The sequence below is a fragment of the Pelmatolapia mariae genome, linkage group LG1 (genome assembly GCF_036321145.2).
Source record: "Pelmatolapia mariae isolate MD_Pm_ZW linkage group LG1, Pm_UMD_F_2, whole genome shotgun sequence".
Taxonomy (NCBI): Eukaryota; Metazoa; Chordata; class Actinopteri; order Cichliformes; family Cichlidae; genus Pelmatolapia; species Pelmatolapia mariae.
This window is the reverse complement of record NC_086227.1, coordinates 3,439,133-3,457,537: the sequence shown is the minus strand read 5'-3', so window position 1 is coordinate 3,457,537 and position 18,405 is coordinate 3,439,133. Positions and strand designations below refer to the sequence as shown.

The 18,405-nt window shown below is 39.5% G+C and overlaps 2 protein-coding genes across 2 annotated transcripts in view; one reads left to right on the top strand and one right to left on the bottom strand.

The window, feature by feature from the left end:
* The window catches only part of dis3l (DIS3 like exosome 3'-5' exoribonuclease), a 42,844-nt gene extending 40,510 nt beyond the window's left edge, over window positions 1-2,334 (top strand). The window contains exon 18 of the mRNA XM_063470280.1: window positions 600-2,334. Within this exon, the coding sequence (XP_063326350.1) occupies window positions 600-917 (318 nt within the window). The 3' untranslated portion in view covers window positions 918-2,334. The remainder of the gene's footprint in view (window positions 1-599) is intronic.
* An 82-nt stretch (window positions 2,335-2,416) lies between these two features.
* Window positions 2,417-13,684, bottom strand: tipin (timeless interacting protein). Its single transcript, XM_063470292.1, has 8 exons — window positions 13,601-13,684; window positions 11,786-11,933; window positions 10,575-10,665; window positions 9,123-9,198; window positions 8,677-8,799; window positions 8,527-8,590; window positions 8,193-8,405; window positions 2,417-2,842 (listed from the first exon to the last, which is right to left on the bottom strand). Exons 2-8 carry the CDS (start codon window positions 11,919-11,921, stop codon window positions 2,667-2,669), a joined length of 879 nt encoding a protein of 292 aa, XP_063326362.1. The 5' UTR covers window positions 11,922-11,933; window positions 13,601-13,684; the 3' UTR covers window positions 2,417-2,666.
* Window positions 13,685-18,405: the final 4,721 nt, after the last annotated feature.

Below are 18,405 nucleotides of genomic sequence, written 5' to 3'. Positions count from 1 at the left end.
AAAGAGATGATGATGATATTCAAAAAACAAATCAACAAAACAGCGACCTCACTGTGACACTTCACCGAGGTCACAGTGTTAATAAATGTTTTTCTTCCCCCTCTGCTCCGGTCTCCACGTCGTTCTCTGACGCATCATTGCTGTGTGAATGTTAGAAAACGGTAAAGAAAGTTGGTGTACGGATGGATGAACGTTTGTTACATGTTGTATAAAATGCTTTCAGTGCTCAGAGTAGAAAAGTGCTGTATACCAGGCCATTTACCATCTTTCCCATGATAAATGTAGAAATATAAATATAGCTCTACACATAGGTATCCAACTATGCTCACTATTTATAAACAGAATTGTGGCACAGTAAGAACTTTAAGCTCTGTATAAGGAAACTTCTCCACTCTACACCACTGTCTACTTAGCTGTGATGCTTCTCTGCTACATGTGCTGCGCACAGTGCTGAGAGGATTGCTGTTATATATTACGTCACAAACCTTAAGTGGGCCTGTCATTGCATAGCATTCCATTAGACTGTTTTCAGTAGGTACCATTACTGTGTATTGATATAACTGAGGAATACTGTGACTTACGTTCTCTGCTCTCTTCAGGTTCGTATTTCTGTCCACTCTTCAACTTGCCACGCTGACCGTCTAAACCTCGAAGTCATCAGCAACAAGCCTCACCACGGTGCCAAGTCCCAGCAGCCCAGCCCTCAGGGCCGCAGTCAGCTGGTCAAAGAGGTGGTGCGTCAGAATGAAGAGGCGCTGGCTCAGGAGAAGACAGCCCGGCGCCCCAAACTCTCCAAAGAGGAAAGAGAGTTCCGTCAGAGCAAAACTCCCAGTCTGTACTCTATTCTGGAAGAAATCAGAGAGTTGGCTCTGATGGATCTGGAAATGGCTTCACGCCTCCCGGCAACAACGGCATAGAAACGCTGTAGCCCAGCTTTAGCTCCAAGCCAAGCAGTCACTTGTGAGAACTGCACAATGTGCACTAACAGAACAGTGATCATTGAAGATCACTCGTGCTGTGCCCATTCAGGGAAGGAGTAATCCAGGTCATTCTTGTAGCTCCAGATTGTGTTTGGACAAACCACATGAGTGAGTGAAGTCACAGGAAAGCAAACACAAAAACAATATTAAGTAAAAACATGTCCCGCGATCTTTTTAGAAACCAGAGTCAAACCGAATCAGAGTGGATACATTTTGTAAAAGTTAGTTTTTAAAATCACATCAAGTTAAACTTAGTTGTAAGGAGGATAGGGAAGGTCTTAATGCCAGTGAAGTGTCAGCAGTTAATTTGACAAGACCTAGTGCTAACTGCAAATGTGGTTCAATCCTGCAGGCAACTAGTCAAACTACAACAGGTTAAAGTTGTCTGGTAACAAATGGCTTTTTTCTCTCAGCAGCAGTGATCTACTTTAATATCTCACTAGTGGGATCAATGGGGCTTGGCACCTACGAGATTTCAAACTGACCTGCTAAAAATAAAATGTCTTGTTTTATAGAACCATTTTTGGTGAGTTCACACATATTGTACTACCTGTGACCACTTCATACAAAACCCAGCACGAGTATTGTTCTGGAGATGATAAAACGTCCACTCGTCCATTTTCTTCCGCACATCCTGGAATCTGTCCCAGCTGTCATAGGGTGAGAGACAGGATACGCCCTGGACAGGTCACCAGACTGTCACGGGACTCTGATAAAACTTCAAGTACTTTTTGCAGTGGGCCACAGTCATGTGACCATGTCACTCATCATTAGCAGAGACATTAAAATAAACACGTATAGTAATGAACACACCTGAACCTGGTTGTTTAGATATTGGAAGTGATGTATAAAACTATGATGTATTTATCTTATAGTGTGTATATCAAGAGCCTGTATAGAAGACACCAACACTAACATTTTAAGGACATTTTTATTGTTTGAACTTAAACTGGTAAATAATCAGAACTGTTTTTTGGTTTGTGGATTTTAAGATTGTTTTCTAGAACTACCAACAGAAATATGAAATGCACTTAACTATTTCAATATGTGTGCAGTGGCCTGTAATTAAAAATGGTGTTTTCATTGTGTTGTGTTTTCATGTCCCTGCAGTAACCTAGAACAAACCAAGCAGTAGCTTAAGAAAGAACTGTTCATATTTGAACGAGCATTTAATGCTTGGAAGAGGGTGATGGTCAGTTGACGGCAATCTCACCTACAGCTCACATACTACACACTGGGTTACATACATAGAGCCTTTATGAAGAAACATGTCTGCAACCGAAATTCTGCCACTAGTGAAACTGGAGAAAGAAGATACATTAGAGCTGGAACTGTGGATCAGTTGTTCAAATATTTTTCTGTAACATCTAAATACCAACACATGGTAAATATGTTTAGGAAATAAAAAAAGAAAAAAAATAAGAAAAACATTTATTTCCATTGATTATAAGTATAAATGTCTTTGCTAATCCAAAGCTGACGTCACAGTAGGAACATGTGCTCAAGATATAAACCACCAGAAATGCACAACATTACTCGAATGAGCAGGCACGAAAATTGGGAAACCTTTAAATCTGCTCACTGCCAAAGCTTTTCAGCAGAAACTGTGCTGCATGTGAACTTTAATCCCCTTCTTTACAGTCCTTGCTGGGTTGTTGCTCAGGGCTGAGGCCGGTCTCAGCGGGCTCAGAGTCTTTGGGGGGGAAGTGGGCTGGTTTGTTGCGTGGAGGTGTTGTTGGTAGGCTCGAGGTCAGGATCTTCTACAGTTTCATCTCCATTGGTAGAACTGTTGATGACATTTGGTGAGGACGCAGCTGGAGGTTTGTCTCCTAACATGTCAGCAGTCTGAGAGTCTGAAGGGCCTGAAAGGGTTGAGAATTAGAAACAGTGATGGTTTCAGTCAATACAGACAACTTGGCACACTCAGTCTACTACGATTTATAAAAGACAGGCAAAACATCACATCTGAGAAGCTGAGATAATGAAAAATGAAACAGTAAACTGCAGGGTTCATACTCATTTTTCAGGGTCAAATTTAAGCAGTTTCAAGGTCCATTATCAAGCTTTTCCAGCACATTACCAAAAAAAGAATGCATGTTTCACTTTGCATCACCTCAGTAAGACCATGTAAAAATTAAAACAAATCATCTTAGGTTGACTTAAATGTTCTTTGTTCCTCTTTTGTTAAAACAGAGAAAAATGCACCACACAAAAATACTGAAAAAGGAAATCAACTTGTTAGAGATACTCATCTCCACTTGGAAAAAACAACCACACAAAACAAGAAATCTGCACAAATTAATAAGTCTGCTCATCAGATATTGATGCTTCTTTCTTATGTGACACAAAAACAGGAGACAGATGTTTGTTATTTTAACTAGTTAAGCACCCACACCACCAAAAATGGGGGGAAAAGGGAGGAGATTGTGTTTAATCGATTATAACACGAGGTCAGAAATATAAGTGCAGACATGAGTAGTGTCCACAGAAGCCTCTGAATCTCAGCTGTAAACCATTTCTACAAACACCAAACAGTTAAAAGAGCAGTTACATCACCATGAATCTGTGGACAGGTAATGATCATTCTGATTTATGATTTTCTGGAGTTAAATGGTGTTATTAAGTAGAGATGGACCGATCCGATATTAAGTATCGGTATCGGTCCGATACTGACCTAAATTACTGGATCGGATATCGGCGAGAAATAAAAAATGTAATCGATCCATTAAATATCAAAAAACACCTCACAAAACTTGCGACATGGAGTAACTCGGCTCATAACCGTAGCACGTCGGAGCAGTGTGCATCACATGATAGAGCGGCTGTGTGTATTTGTAGCCTCGCTAGCAAACCAGCATTTCATCTCCGAGGAAGTTATCCCAGAGAGAAGTAAAGCAAGTGTGTAAGTTCATCTCTGAATGTTCGTAAAGCGTTCCCACGTTAAGCTTAACAACCGATATATTTAGCGACTGTCTCTCTCTCTCTCCCTCTCCTGCCGCTACTTCATGAAACTGCTTAATGATCAGCTGATCGGCTTTTCTGTCGCGAGTCCGTCTCTCTTCTTTGTTTTTGGCCCACTTTGCACCAGAAAGAGGAAACCAGCGGCTGAACAACAGCAGCACGTTTAAGCTTGATAAGCTGTTGTTAGAATTTATTTAATATTACTTTCTAGACCAGGATCCTTTTCTACGTAGCTGACGGCTGGTAACTGTGCAGGGGCGGATCTAGCAAAGTTTAGCCAGGGGGGCCGATAGGGCATGAACAGGGAAAAGGGGGCACAAAGACATACTTATCTTTCTTATTCTCATTTAAAATGTCTAGCTTTTAATAAATAATTATCTGAATCTTACACCCAAAGTTTTAATCTGATGTAAAATGTATAGAAGTCCATTACTGTATATAGTAACTGTTAAGTCTAATATACCCTAGTAAGCTATACTACTTTTTCCTTCCTGTTGAAGAAAGATATTGAATCTATTTAATTATTCTTGAAAAATAATTTAATTCTGTGCATTTTTTTCCACACTGCATCAAATAAAAGTTGATTACTTCGATTAAGCATCATGAGGTGGAGGGCGGGGGGTGGTTCCCTATTTTTTTTTTTGCTGGGAGTTTGCAACCCTATTTGTTAGTTTGCTTAATATTTCTGCTAAGTACTCTTTAAAATACCAGAATAGGAAGGATGGAGTAGGTTTAAGTTTATTAGATTGATCAGTGTTGCTGAACTATGAAATATTTTGGGTGCAGTGTATTTTTTACATACAGGTATAACAGAATAGCTTTAGTGTTGTTGTTTATTTAAACTTGAGTATAAACTTATACAAAATGCAGCAATATATTAAAAAACAGTTTTATTGATTAAAAAACACACTATATCGGATTCATATCGGTATCGGCAGATATCCAAATTTATGATATCGGTATCGGTATCGGACATAAAAAAGTGGTATCGTGCCATCTCTATTATTAAGCTATAAAATACTTTTAAATAAATTAGATGAGGGAAATAAAAAATCAATTTTTCTATGTTTGAGTCACAGTAACTTTGACATAGTAACATCTGCAGTAATATTTACACCTCTGATGACAGCTCACAAGCGTTAGCTTTATTTTGATACCAAGACTGTTTACACAGAGTTTGTAATTGCAGAGAAATACTCCATTTATTTTGGCCATTTCATTTTCGAGCAGGAAGCTCAGAAAACCCCTGGGGGCCTAACAGGTTAAAGTTCATTCCCAATAAAACTAACTGTGAGATGTTTGACTACATCGTCTGTATTATTGTTAAAGTCCTAAATGATCACCTTTAAAGTGTTTGTGCTAATAACACCATGTACAGTAAGACAGGCATGGAGAACAGCACTGACTGGGAGAGGCTTTGAACAGATGACACACTCAGTTCAATTCAACATATAAGACTTCAAGAATGCACAAACATCTACCTAAAATCTATTTATTTAGTCTATTATCTGTCATATAATTATGTAAAATTATAATGTATTGTTCATCTCCCTTAAATAAACAGGCAGCCTTAAAGTATGAAATATTCATTTATTAAAACACAAAATTTGTCTGTTGTCTCAGTGGCTGATAGTGCCCCACAGGCATCAATGTGAGCTTAAAGACATTTATAATTTTTAAACTGTTTAATGTGTAGGTGCTCACGATAAACAGATTTTGAATGAAAGCCAGGGAACTTCAGTAGCACAAAAAAATGGCTATTCTTTGTGCCCATATGGATCAGTCCCTCTTTTTACCAATTTTTCTTAAGCCTTAAGTTGGCTAGTTAAGTGTCGGACTAACATTTAAGCTTTCACTTGAGTGAAGTAACTAATATTACTGCTAAGTAATGTTAGCCAAGTTTAAAGCATACTGCATAAATCACCATGCCATAACTAACTGCTTTACTAGCACTGCCATACTCTATCACACTCAGTGCATTTCAATCATTCTCCAGCAAGTTTGATAGCTAGCAAAATAATAATAATAGTTTTAAACATTAGCATGTGTCCCCATCCCTCTTCCCCGCTGTTTTTCTTTCTCCCCTTTCTTTTCCCCAGTCAAGTCTGTCCCGTATTTAGCAAGTGAAAATAAAATAAAATAAACAATAAAAGGTGAATCAAATAGACCATTATGGCAAGGCTGGGATGGTCCATTTGGTAAAGTAAATCTGTTGGGCATCTTTCTTTGCCTTTAGACAATAATTCTGATGGCAAAAGAGCCAAACGGGACAGGCAAAAAAAAGAAAAGAATTAGCATGTGTTATGTGCACATACTCAAAAATCATTTACTAGGACTCACCTGTCATGTGACTCAAGAGTGCAAATTTCGCCAGTGTCGTTTTCCATCAAACACTCATTAAAACAGCACGAACCCTGAAACTGCTTATTAAAAAATATGTATGTATGTAAATAATAGTATGTTGCATTATTAAAAATTAAGCTTTTGACTGCCCTCCAGAGTTCACGTTAACTTCAGATCTGTGGAAGCGACACTACCGGAACAATGTCAGTTGTTTAGTTTCTATACAGGAAAAAAAAAGGTGGGGTGGGGAACAAGTTTTCAATTTAAGAGAGAACGGGTGGATTGGCTCCCCTTAAGGAGGACTAATAACTAAAATCTGAAAGTTTAAAGTCGATGAGTAAATCATGCTCGGGTAATAAAATGGAAATGGTCTCATATCACCATCTAGTGTTATAAATTGTAAACACATTTTTATGGGTGAAGGCTCATAATAGAGCTACTTTGTACCGATCAACAGGTCATTTTCTTTTTTCTATGGGTCTCATTTAAATCACATTACATCATTTCTGTGGTAAATGAGGACCCTGAAGAACGATTTAATGTCATCGTTAAAGATTTGTAGACAATAGACAGCTGACAGCTGGCTCCGTTTTAACTAAAAAGGAAGTAAAAACAGTTTGGATCACAAAAATACTACGCCTAATTGAAGCTGACATCAGATAGGCAGTAAATCAATGTTTTCTACATGCTTTGCCTTTTATTACCCAACTCCACACTAATGTGATAAATCTCTGGTGGTTTGGACGAACTGTGCAATACGGGAACTCGTCACTACTGTGATGACTTTCAGGGTTTCTGGTGGATATATACACTATATCCACTTCACTATATTGTAAGGAATATTCACTCACCCATCCAAATCATTGAATTCAGGTGATCCAGTAACTTCCACAGCTGTATAGAATCAAGCACCCAGGCATGCAGACTGCTGCTACTAAGTGGAAGTGTTTGGGAACGACAGCAACTCAGCCATGGAGTGGTGGATCACGTAAAATCCCAGAGTGGGGGTCAGTGGATACTGAGGCGCACAGAGGTTGCTAATTTTCTGTGGAGTCAATCGCTCCAAACTTCACATGGTCTCCAGATTAACTAAAGAACAGTGCACAGAGAGCTTCGTGGAATCCATTTCCATGGCGGAGCAGCTGTAGTCACAGAGTGCAACGCAAAGCATGGGCTACAGCAGTGTAAAGCACGCCACCACTGGACTCTAGAACAGTAAAGATGCGTTCTATGGAGTGACGAATCACAGTTCTCAATCTGGAAAGCCGATAGACAAGTCTGAACTTAGCAGTTGCCAGGACAACAGAGCTCCAAGTTTGGTGGCAGGGGGATTTTGGTGTGGGGTTGTTTTTCAGAAGTTGGGCTCAGTCTCTTCGTTCCAGTGAAAGGAACTCTTAATGCTTTAGCATACCAACACAATTTTGGCTCCCAACTTTTTGGGAACAGTTTGGGGATGGCTTCTTCCTGTTCCAGCATGACTGGGCACCAGTGCACAAAGCAAGGTCCACAAAGACATGAACTCTGGCATGGGAGTCCTGACAGAACACCTTTGGGATGAATTAGAGCAGAGACTTTGAGCCAGGCCTTCTAATCCAGCATCAGTGTCTGACCTTACAAATGGTCATAAACACTCCCAGAAGAGTTGAAGCTGTTATAGCTGCACAGGGTGGGCGGACGTCATGAATGACATGTCACTCAAGTTCATATGAGTGTGAGGGCAGATGAGCAAACACTTTTGGCAATATACTGTATATTCAATGTTTTGCTTTTTGTTTTTTCATATAAAGTTAATACACCAATAAAGCTAGATGATTTTTATGAACCTTCGCTGGATGTTTTATAGCAGATTCATTAATTATTTCTGTTATATTGTGTCCCACCTGTGTGATACATTTTTGCCATTCTTACCAATTTGCTGCTGCTGCTGGCGTGCGAGCCTCTTTTCCAGGGCCCGCTGTCTGTTCAGCTCAATGCGTTTCCGCTGCTCTTCGGTCAGAGAGGGTGGGGGAGCGAGGGCTTCGGCGATCTGCCCTTGGGGACCATTAACAAAGCTCTCTCTGCTGAATAGATCAGGATCCCCAAATGTTTCCAGTTCACGCTGTACCTCTTCGTCACCAGCACCTGAACACAATTTCAAGCAACGCTGATAATTAAGTCCTGTGGAATATGGCAAGCATTTCCTGTGTGCACCTACAGGTGTGAATCCACCGTATCCCCATCAGTAATGATTTTTTTTTCTTACCATCTGTACTTGTAAAATCTTCATGTGTCAGGGGCATGTCCAGTCGTATTCGTTTAAGACATGTCTATAAAAGAATGAGTAAAAAATTACAAATTCTGAACATTAGGAATCCCACACGCTTGCAGGAAATATTCTACTGCTTCCTCTCACCTGCACTTCCTTTTTGCTGCCGAGCCTTTCCACTTTGTCAATAAAATCTTCAAATTGTAATTTGGGATACAACCTGTGGGCCCAGTTCTCCATCTTCTGCACCAGCAGCCGCAGGTCTGCAGCCTAATGGGGCCAACATCAAAAACAGCGAGTAGTGATATGAAAGAGGGCTGTATGTGATAGGATGTTTCTTCTTCCCACTAAAAAAATGACTTCCAGTCATTGGAACAAAAGACTTATTAAAAAAGACATCTTAATTTGGTATAACCAACCTTTGGTTCACCTCACTCATTTTGACCACGTCAGAAAGGGCAACTTATGACCTTTTAGTCTCAAACCAAATTTTGGACATCTATTTAAAAGCTGACAGGCCAAACAGATTTAGCTCAAAAATCAATGTTCATTCACATCTGGTAATTGGTGGGACAGATGTTATCATATCCTACCTCGTGTCCTTTGCCTTTGAACTGGATATTGTCAAAGAGAGTGCCCAGAGCTGGAAGCCCTCTATCTGATATCAGCCTGGGAAAAAAATATTAAGACTAAGTTAAACCATTAATGGATTACAAGCAGGGTTAGCAGCACATCCAGGCATATTTGGCTTATCCAATTCAGGATCGTGGATGGCTGAAGCCTATCCCAGCAGCCAGGTCGCCAGCCTGTCACAGGGCCAACACGGACAGACCCTCCGAATGGAAATATCAATGCCTTTAGATGTACCATGTTCAGTAGGCAATAGCTTGTTGGGAGGTAGGGTGTTTGGTTTTCAGGGTGCCCACAACTTTTCTTTTGCCACCTGTTTGTGCATAAGGCAGTATAATGACAAATAGTCAAATTTCTCCATCTTAAAAAAAAAAAAAAAAAAAAAAACACACAAAAATATTGCAAAGTTGCAATTAATTTGAATATTTTATAAAATGAAAATCTATGTTTTTCTTTAATACAGCTTGCAAGTTTTATCCTAAGTATAATCCACGTTCTTACTTAAAAGCTTATTTAACATCCTTTGATTTAGTATAACTTAGTTCTGTCCAGTAATATTGTGAACAGAACAGTAACAAAGGAGTGCCACTGGGAGACCCACTGGGAACGAGCCTGACTTATTGTTGGCAATACTAATCAGGTTCTCACTATAGGTGTACAGAGGCTGGAAACAACTAATACTAAACACACTAAAGGCAGTTATAGCACACAGTTTTCATCATGCTATACTCGGGGCACGCTGAAATGTGATGAGAGGTCCAGCAAAGATAATCTGAATCTGAGTCTGAAGAAAACCCGTTGCTTCTTGGGCTGGGGCCTGCAATCCAACAGCACCAGCTCTGCTTTTTATGTGTGGCATAACCAGGGCATCCATCTTTCTCACACACATCCAGGGATGTCTCCAACGCTCTGACAATTTCCAATCTGGGAATTTTCCCCATCCAAATGATGAAAACAACAATGGTATTAGAGTCTTTCTTCTTTAAATGACTGGCAGAGTGAAGATGCACCATCATCACACAGATGCAGTCATTTATACCCGCCACTAAAGCGTAAGAAGACGCTGCAGTATTCTCCTAAATGACAGGTGTCGCCACGCAGATAATATCACATCACTTTTTTTGTGCAAAGTTCTCTCCACAAACTTAAGTTTTCAAACATTTGCAACATCTCCCTCTGTGTGTCAGTGTGTCTCTGAGCTTCTGTGCACGATTATTATTCAAATGGTGATAAAAACCAGTGCAGTCATACACTCGTGTGTTCAACCTGGCTGCAACACTGATAGTCTGCACACGTCAATCAATGATTTTGGCCTCCTTGTGTCCCAGCTCACACAAGATGACATCAAATTCCTATTTAAATGCGCATTTTAATGCATTTCAACCCTCTGTCGTAATATAAAATGTCTTTGCTACCTGTGGGAGTCCAGCTTGGGTTGGGGTCTCTTCACACCTCTCCTTTTAGCAGTAGGGACATCAGCCAGCTGTGATACCTCACCTTCATCTCCTGCATTGAACACACCACATGACAACAGGATGTGTTTCTAACTTACTCTGTTGGCAGCATGGCAAACTTCAAGCTTATCTTTTAAATACAGAAAAATGATAGACTGGAGGTATTAGAAGTGTCCATCTGATAGATTTCATTTGCTCACACAAACAAAAACATGCATGTTGTTATTGTTAGAAACATCCAGTCTCAGAGTGATGCTGAAAAACCAGTTCATGCATTTGTTAATTCTAGGCTGAACTAACAAATTCATTATTATCAAGCTGTTCCAAAAAGCTTTGTGGAAGGACTAGAATGAGAGGTAATATTTCTCCCATATTAGCACAAAATAAGATTCAGTAAAAAGAGGCTATGTAATTCTTCATTAACACCTGATTTAAAATCTTTCTCCTCACATACAAGTTCTGAATCATCACGTCGCATCTTAAAGACCTCATAGTAATCCTGTAAGAGCACAGGTGTCGAACTCCAGGCCTCGAGGGCCGGTGTCCTGCAGGTTTTGGATGTGTCCTTGATCCAACACAGCTGATTTAAATGGCTAAATGACCTCCTCAACAGGATGATCTGATATCCTCGTGTCGGTGTTGTTCCCACATCATCATAATAAATGTTGTTCCAGCATCAACATTGCAAGTGACCAATCACATTGTTGTGACGTCATACTTTTGCAAGCCAAGCCGTTCATTCATTTATGAAATTCCAATGTTGCAAGGACAATATGTATAATGCTTATCGTTTATTAAAGAACATTATCCTGAAATGCAAAGAATTGAAATTGCTGGATCGGCAGAAAGAGGCGGTTTCACGCAAGTGAAGTCGATTTTTTTTTAAGGCGGTTTTTTCCGAAGTCACAAAAGTATGACGTCACAACAATGTGATTGGTCACTTGCAATGTTGAACCTGGAACAACATTTATTATGATGATGTGGGAACAACACCGACACGAGGATATCAGATCGTGCCCAACATGTCTTGAAGTTCTCCAGAGGTCTGCTAATGAACTAATCATGTGATTCAGGTGTGCTGACCCAGGGTGAGATCTAAAACCTGCAGGACACCGGCCCTCGAGGCCTGGAGCCTGACACCCCTGCTGTAAGAGCACAGCAGCAGCATCTACCGTCTGCAAAAGGGTCTCCTTCCTCCTGGCCTCCCCGGCCTGGGGAGTGTGGTGGTGGGAGTGGGGGGAAAGCTTCATCCTCTATGCCATCATAGGCAGGAATGTCATGCGGGCGTTTTTCCTGTGGGTCAAGCATGGTGAGTCGGTCCTGGAGACAAAGTAAAAGACGTGTGAGCCCCAGTCATCAACAGCATCAGCATTCAGTTTAGATGAATTTAACTGCAATTTGAAAAAATGAATTACATTTATTTCTGTAACAGTAATTCTTTACTGTGTTACAACATCAACCTGAAAACCTAAAAAACTGGCATTTACTTTTTTTTTTTTTACATCAACAGGAGGAGCTGTACAGACACTCATCCCACCTGGAATTATACCCCAAAATTCTGAAATGTACTATTATGATACATTAATGGTCCATTATGTTTGTTTCACAGTTATATATAATACTATAATGATAATACAATTTATAGATTTATATATATTTACATTCTATCAGGGATGCACTGGTTGTGAACCTTTGGGCTGATAATGACATTTAAAAGTTACAATTTGGATGAATTATTGTGATACTTTTTTTTTGGACTCTGTAGTACCACAGAAATATCATTAAAATAACAGGTTTGTTTTAAAGTCTTTCAGCTGTTCAGTAAACTATTTTCATCATCATCGTTTATTTATATAGCACTTTAAAAACACACCTGGTAGACCAAAGTGCTGTACAATACAAATATAAATATAGTAATAAAATAGCAAAAACCAAACATAGCAATAAACTATTTTTGAGCCAAAATGATGTGACACAACACATAGATACAAGAAAAGAGAAAAGAAAATCTTCTATATTGTTTTGCTGTTCACACAAATTCTAATGCTACCCTTTGTTTCTGGAAGGAGACAATTTTCTGTCCAGTATTAAAGTTCAAAGAACAGAGGGTATACGTCTCCAATGGACTACTAAACAAGTTTACCAGAAAAATCAGACCCACTGTCATGTTGTGCCACTTTGAGTGATTAGTCAGCAGGAATAACAGGGAATGACAAACTGACAGACTTTGTACGATATAAAACAAACAAACAAACAATTTAAACATTTAGAAGGTAAAACATCTTTTCAGCTTATATTCCTTTTGCTGTATGTGTCTATGTATGTATTTGCTGTATAGTGTCATTTGTTTGGAACATTAATCTTGATGTATACATAAACATTTGATTTAAATTTTAATTAATTTAAATTTTAAATTAATTTTAATTAAATTTTAAATTAAATTAAACATGTTGTGTTTAATTTAAATTTTAAATTAAACACAACATGTGTGCACGGTGACTACAAACAGAAGCATAACGTTTGTGGACTGTTTGTATCCTCCTATGGATACAAACCAGCAAGAACTCATCGGATCTCTGTCACTTACCATTAATGAAGTTTGACTTTTATTAATAAATAGAGAGTACGGATATCGGGCAGATATCACTTCACTTCCCTTAATGGGATCGTCCGTGAAGCGGACACATCAGTAGCTCACAGGCTTAGCCACAGGAAGGTGGCAAACTAGACAAGCTGCTGATCTGGCCCAAACCCAAAGAGCTCCCACTCGACTCGAGTATTTCACGGTCAGAGCCGCAGCAGCAGGACACAATTATGTGCACCGTTAACGTTAGCGGCTACAGTTTAGACACAGAACCAAACTGAGAGACTTTGGGTTAGTTATGAATAATGTAAGCTAACTGCTGTCAGATGAAGGCACTCTAAAGTGTGATAAGTAAATGAAACAGCAGCTCTGTTTAAAATGAAAGGAAACTTTATTGTCATACCTGTTATGAGCAGTCGACAGAGAAACGCTACAACTCTCAACTTCAGCTTCTAAGATGCGCCTTTTTTCCCTCCACAGGAACGAATGAACGTCTCCTTCTTCGTGGTTGTTATTGGCGGTCAGCAAACAGCAAAATGGTGCATTAGCGCCACCAAATGGTAAAGACTGCGCACTGAAAAGTCAAATTCTGTCAAACAATTTCGCCTTAAAAATGAAATATGGCCTGATAACTTTCACCTCATGAGTGTTTTTACAGTAAGTCGATGAGCTTCAGTGTGCTGTCATTCTACTGAGATCATGGGTCAGTCATCTTCTCCTAACCGGTTATTTCTTACAGTGTAACATAACATGTGTTTTCCAAAGTAATCACATTCCCCTTTTTTGTGTTTCCCTATCATGAATAAATGTACTGCTTAAACCAGTGTGCCCAAATCTAAGCTTGTGTTTGTCATTTCTCCTACTTTAATTTGAATTTTAGAAACCTTCCTTTCTATTATTTCTACCACATTTCATTCTCTTTTTTTCCCCCTTACTATGCTCTGTGTGATCCTGTCCATGACCTCGTACTTTTGCTAGAGATAAGTTTTGGCAGCTCTTTTCTGATTTCTAATGACATTTTTCTGTGTCTACCAATAATGTTGCTGTTGGAGCTGTTTTAAATACACCTATCCAGAATCTTGCCTGATATTGAATACAGTTTCATTTCAGGAGAGCTGTGTCTGCTGCTGCATCATATACAACACATCTACAGTATAGCACAGATCTGATGAACCCACTTTCGACTAAACACTGAATTATAATGCCTTCTTGCAATTTGTCTACTATTTTCTGAATAGCCCCTGTCACCCTTTCATCAAACCACAATCCAAGAAATAGAATAATAAGGAAAGGCACACTATATTCCCTGGTGTTCCACTTTCCACTGAAAGTCTTTCAGAGTAACTTGTATTTGACTATATAATAAATAAAATCTTCATCATCTATAAATTCAACCATTGATAACAGTTTTCCTCATTTTGTTTACTAGCCCCTCTCTAAACATCATGTCTTATATTTTTCTCATTTCATGTTCTAAACATTATGCTGGAACCACTTTGATATTCTATACAGTATGATCCTCTTTCATTTATAATTTTCTCCATTATTTTGCAGATCTTGGATGTTAAAGCTCTGATTTGAGTACTCACATTCAATTAAAAGGACTAGATGTTACAGTCCCTGATAATGCATTGCTTTAGGTGGAGAGACTCTTGAGGGATGGCTGTTATGAGGAAAGGCAGCCCAGAAACTTTGCCAGCAGCACACATCGTTGTGTGCCTCAACTTTCGGTCTTTTACCCAGGCTAATCTGCCATTTTCCTTCCTTGGTTAGGTTTAGGGATTAGAGATCAATCTAGATTATCATTGTAAATTTGGGACACATCGTCAGTAGTGGACCTTGGATTCATCGGGTGTTTCGGCCATTATCACTAGACACCCTCATCCAAGGAGGCCCTGCCAGGGTTGATCAGGCCCTGGAGTGTGTCACTGGTTTATGTTAAACTGTTATTTCTCTTCTTCTTTCTTCTGTTTAGTTTCCTACAGTTTGTTTTCTATTCACTGCAACTGAGAGGTAATACTTACCTCTTTAGCATTTATGGAGCCTAACTTCTTCAAAGGGATAGAAAAGGTGACAGAGAGGAGTAAGACAAAAGGGACAAGATAGGAGAGAGCAGAGAGGAGAGCCGGAAGGGGGCGCCCGATCTGGCTTCCCACACCTCCCCGCCGGATCGGGCTGTACGCTCTACCTCCCCACTGCCTCCATGTGTATCTGCCCTGAGTAAGGCTAGTCCTACAACCAACCAAGATGTGCTTGAGTGTTGCTGGGACTGTACACAGGGGGCAGGATGGATCCTTTCCAAACCACAGCACTTTATATTCATCCATTCACACACATTTACCCAGCAAGTGCTTTCTATCTAACACTCACACACATAACCTGATAAACACATCAGAGAGCAACTTGGGGTTCAGTATTTTGTGGAAGGATACCTGGATGCTCTGCTTCCCCAGGTAGTCATTGGTCTAAATGATGGGCAGTTTTCCACACTCCCAAACTCTGTTAAATAATTCTAATAACACATTTTTTGATGACTCAGAGTCAGAAAAGATTTCCTCTTCATCATATAACAAATCTGATCTTTTCCAGGTGCTCCTAGTTTGGATTCACAAAGTGCCCATTTCAATGAAAGCTATATTTAATAAATCATGAGACACTTCTACTTGTTGTAATAAATACTTGTTTTATATAATTGTAATTTCTCTCCTTTGTTGCTCTTGTTCACCAGAGTTGCTTTAACAAAAAGAAATGTTTGTCTTTCATGTCTGTCTTCCTTCTCTCGCCCCAACCAATCACAGCAGATGGCCCCGCCCCTCCCTGAGCCTGGTTCTGCCGGAAGTTTCTTCCTGTTAAAAGGGAGTTTTTCCTTCCCACTGTCGCCAAAGTGCTTGCTCATAGGGGGTCATATGATTTTTGGGTTTTTCTCTGTATGTATTATTGTAGGGTCTACCTTACAATATAAAGCGCCTTGAGGCAACTGTTGTTGTGATTTGGCGCTGCATAAATAACATTGAACTGAACTGAACTGAACTATGAATTTTAAAAATCAACCTTTTGCCAATGTTACCTTTTCATAATTTAAACCTAGATATTCATTACCTATAAATTTGCATTATATACAGAAGAATTTAAATCTTCAACATCAACATATTTTGCATTTCCTGATCACTACCTAACGTAAATGTTTCCTAATCAGCAGAACTGAAACACCACGTCTGGTGTCACCTCTGTGTCATACTCCTCTACACTCAGCTCTTTGTCTCCTTAAGTACCTGCTATGAACAAAAACTGGCCAGTGAATCTGAAACTAATGTGATTCCATAATTCCAGCTCTAACATTTAACCTTTTACAGCTTATATCATGCAGATGAATCCATTCATTCTTCAATAGCTGCTCCATTCTGGACATTGTAATTCCATCTAACATGCTGCTTGCATCAAGTCCCCACATCAAATTACTTTTGCTTGTGAATGTCTGCCAAGTTCATCCATTGATTGTGACGATCTGTCGCATGGGCTGTAAAAACGAACTTCTCAAGATTTCAATTATAATGTGTTCTAAGTGTGTTGCTATCGGATCATTTGCTGCCCACCACAGTTACAATATTTATCTCGTACATTATTTTTAAATTCTTGGTGCGATTAGCACAGTACATTGGTTTCTGCTAGTATCCTCTTCTCTCACATTTCTTTCAAATACTCCCAGCATGTAACACTATTTTTGTTTTTCCTGTCTGAATCACTATGAACTGAGAATTTTAGTCAGGTGCACCTCTCTGAACTTCCTTTTTAATTCCCTAGACAAACCAGGGGGCTTCACTGCATATTCTTATCTTCCTTTCATTTCAGGGTAATTTAAAATTCCTCCTTTACCAGCTTTTGCCATACAATACATTTGTCCGAACTGTTCTCCACTAAACTCTGTCTACTGCTCTGTATAAGCTTTCTACTTTTTCTCCCTGCTTCATGAGTAAGTAGAGAAAACATTTCTTCAGAAAAAAAGTTACTTCTGTGGCATTTTATTATGAATGATTTCAGGAAGCTTCAAATATTTTTGTGTGGCTGTATCTTAGGAGTTGGAGCAGGTTGTGTATTTGGAGGTCATCTACTATTCGGAAGGTTGGCGGTTCAACAGCTGCTCCAGTCTACATGCCAAACTATCCCTGGCAAGATACTGAACCCAGAGTTGGTCTCTGATGCATTTATCAGCGTGTGAATGTTAGACAGAGTGAAGATAGAAAAGTCAGATAAAAAGCACTTATGCATAAAAAAGAATGCATGTGTGAATGAAACGTTTTATAAAGCACTTTGAGTGCTTCAGTAGAAAAACACTACTGTATATAAGAACCAGTCTATTTACCATTTTTCCACTAAAAACTGATTCCAGCTGCCTAAATCAATGTTATGCATCATCTGCCTGAGACGCCATTATATTTCAGGCTCATCAGCACATATAAAAATCTCTGTCCGTCTGTGGTTGACTCAGGGTTTGGGGGTTTCATACACTAAAAATACATGATTACAGTGCAGGAACAGAAGGAAGCCTGAAAGCCTGTTCAGCCAGCAGGAGTCTCTGAAGTACAGCTGTTGTTTTCTGGAGCTTTTTTTTTCCAGTTCAAGTTTTGAAGTGATCAAAAAATGATAAAGAACTCCTATTATTATTTTCAGCCTGTCCCTTTAGGAATTGCCACAGCAGATCATTTACCTCCATCTTACCCTACACCGACAGAGTATGTCGTCCTTCGACAGCCATGCATCTACATCTATGCGTCTTCTCTGTGGTCTTCCTCTTCCATGGTAGCTTGATCGTTCAACATCCTAAGTCCCGTATATCCACTTTTAAACATGTCCATCTCAGCCTTGCCTGCAAGCCCCTCAACCTGAGTTTGTCCTTCTGATATGCACGTTTCTAATCCTGTCCCTTTCCGTAACTGCTGCACCAGTTTTTGTGAGAGCCTCTGTCTCCAAAACATACATCACAGCAGGTCTCACTACCTTATTGTAACCCTTCCCTTTCACTTTTGCTGCTATTGTCAAACACTCCACCCCATCTGGCTAGATGTAAGACGCAGTCTGTCTCAAAGCGACTGATATTCCTGTTGTTTCCTGTGCCGATCCCTCCACCCTCTCCTCTACCTGCTCACTACAATTACTTTTGATTTTGTTACTCAAGAAAAGCAAAAGAAAACACAATAAACACAACGTGAT

Coding starts and splice junctions, on each gene's coding strand:
- tipin (XM_063470292.1), bottom strand. CDS start 11,921: ATGCTTGACCCACAGGAAAAACGCCCGCATGACATTCCTGCCTATGAT. Junction 10,666..11,785: donor AGGAGACCCTTTTGCAGACG/GTAGATGCTGCT, acceptor TGTTCAATGCAG/GAGATGAAGGTGAGGTATCA. Junction 2,843..8,192: donor CCAGCAGCAGCAGCAAATTG/GTAAGAATGGCA, acceptor CAACCCTTTCAG/GCCCTTCAGACTCTCAGACT.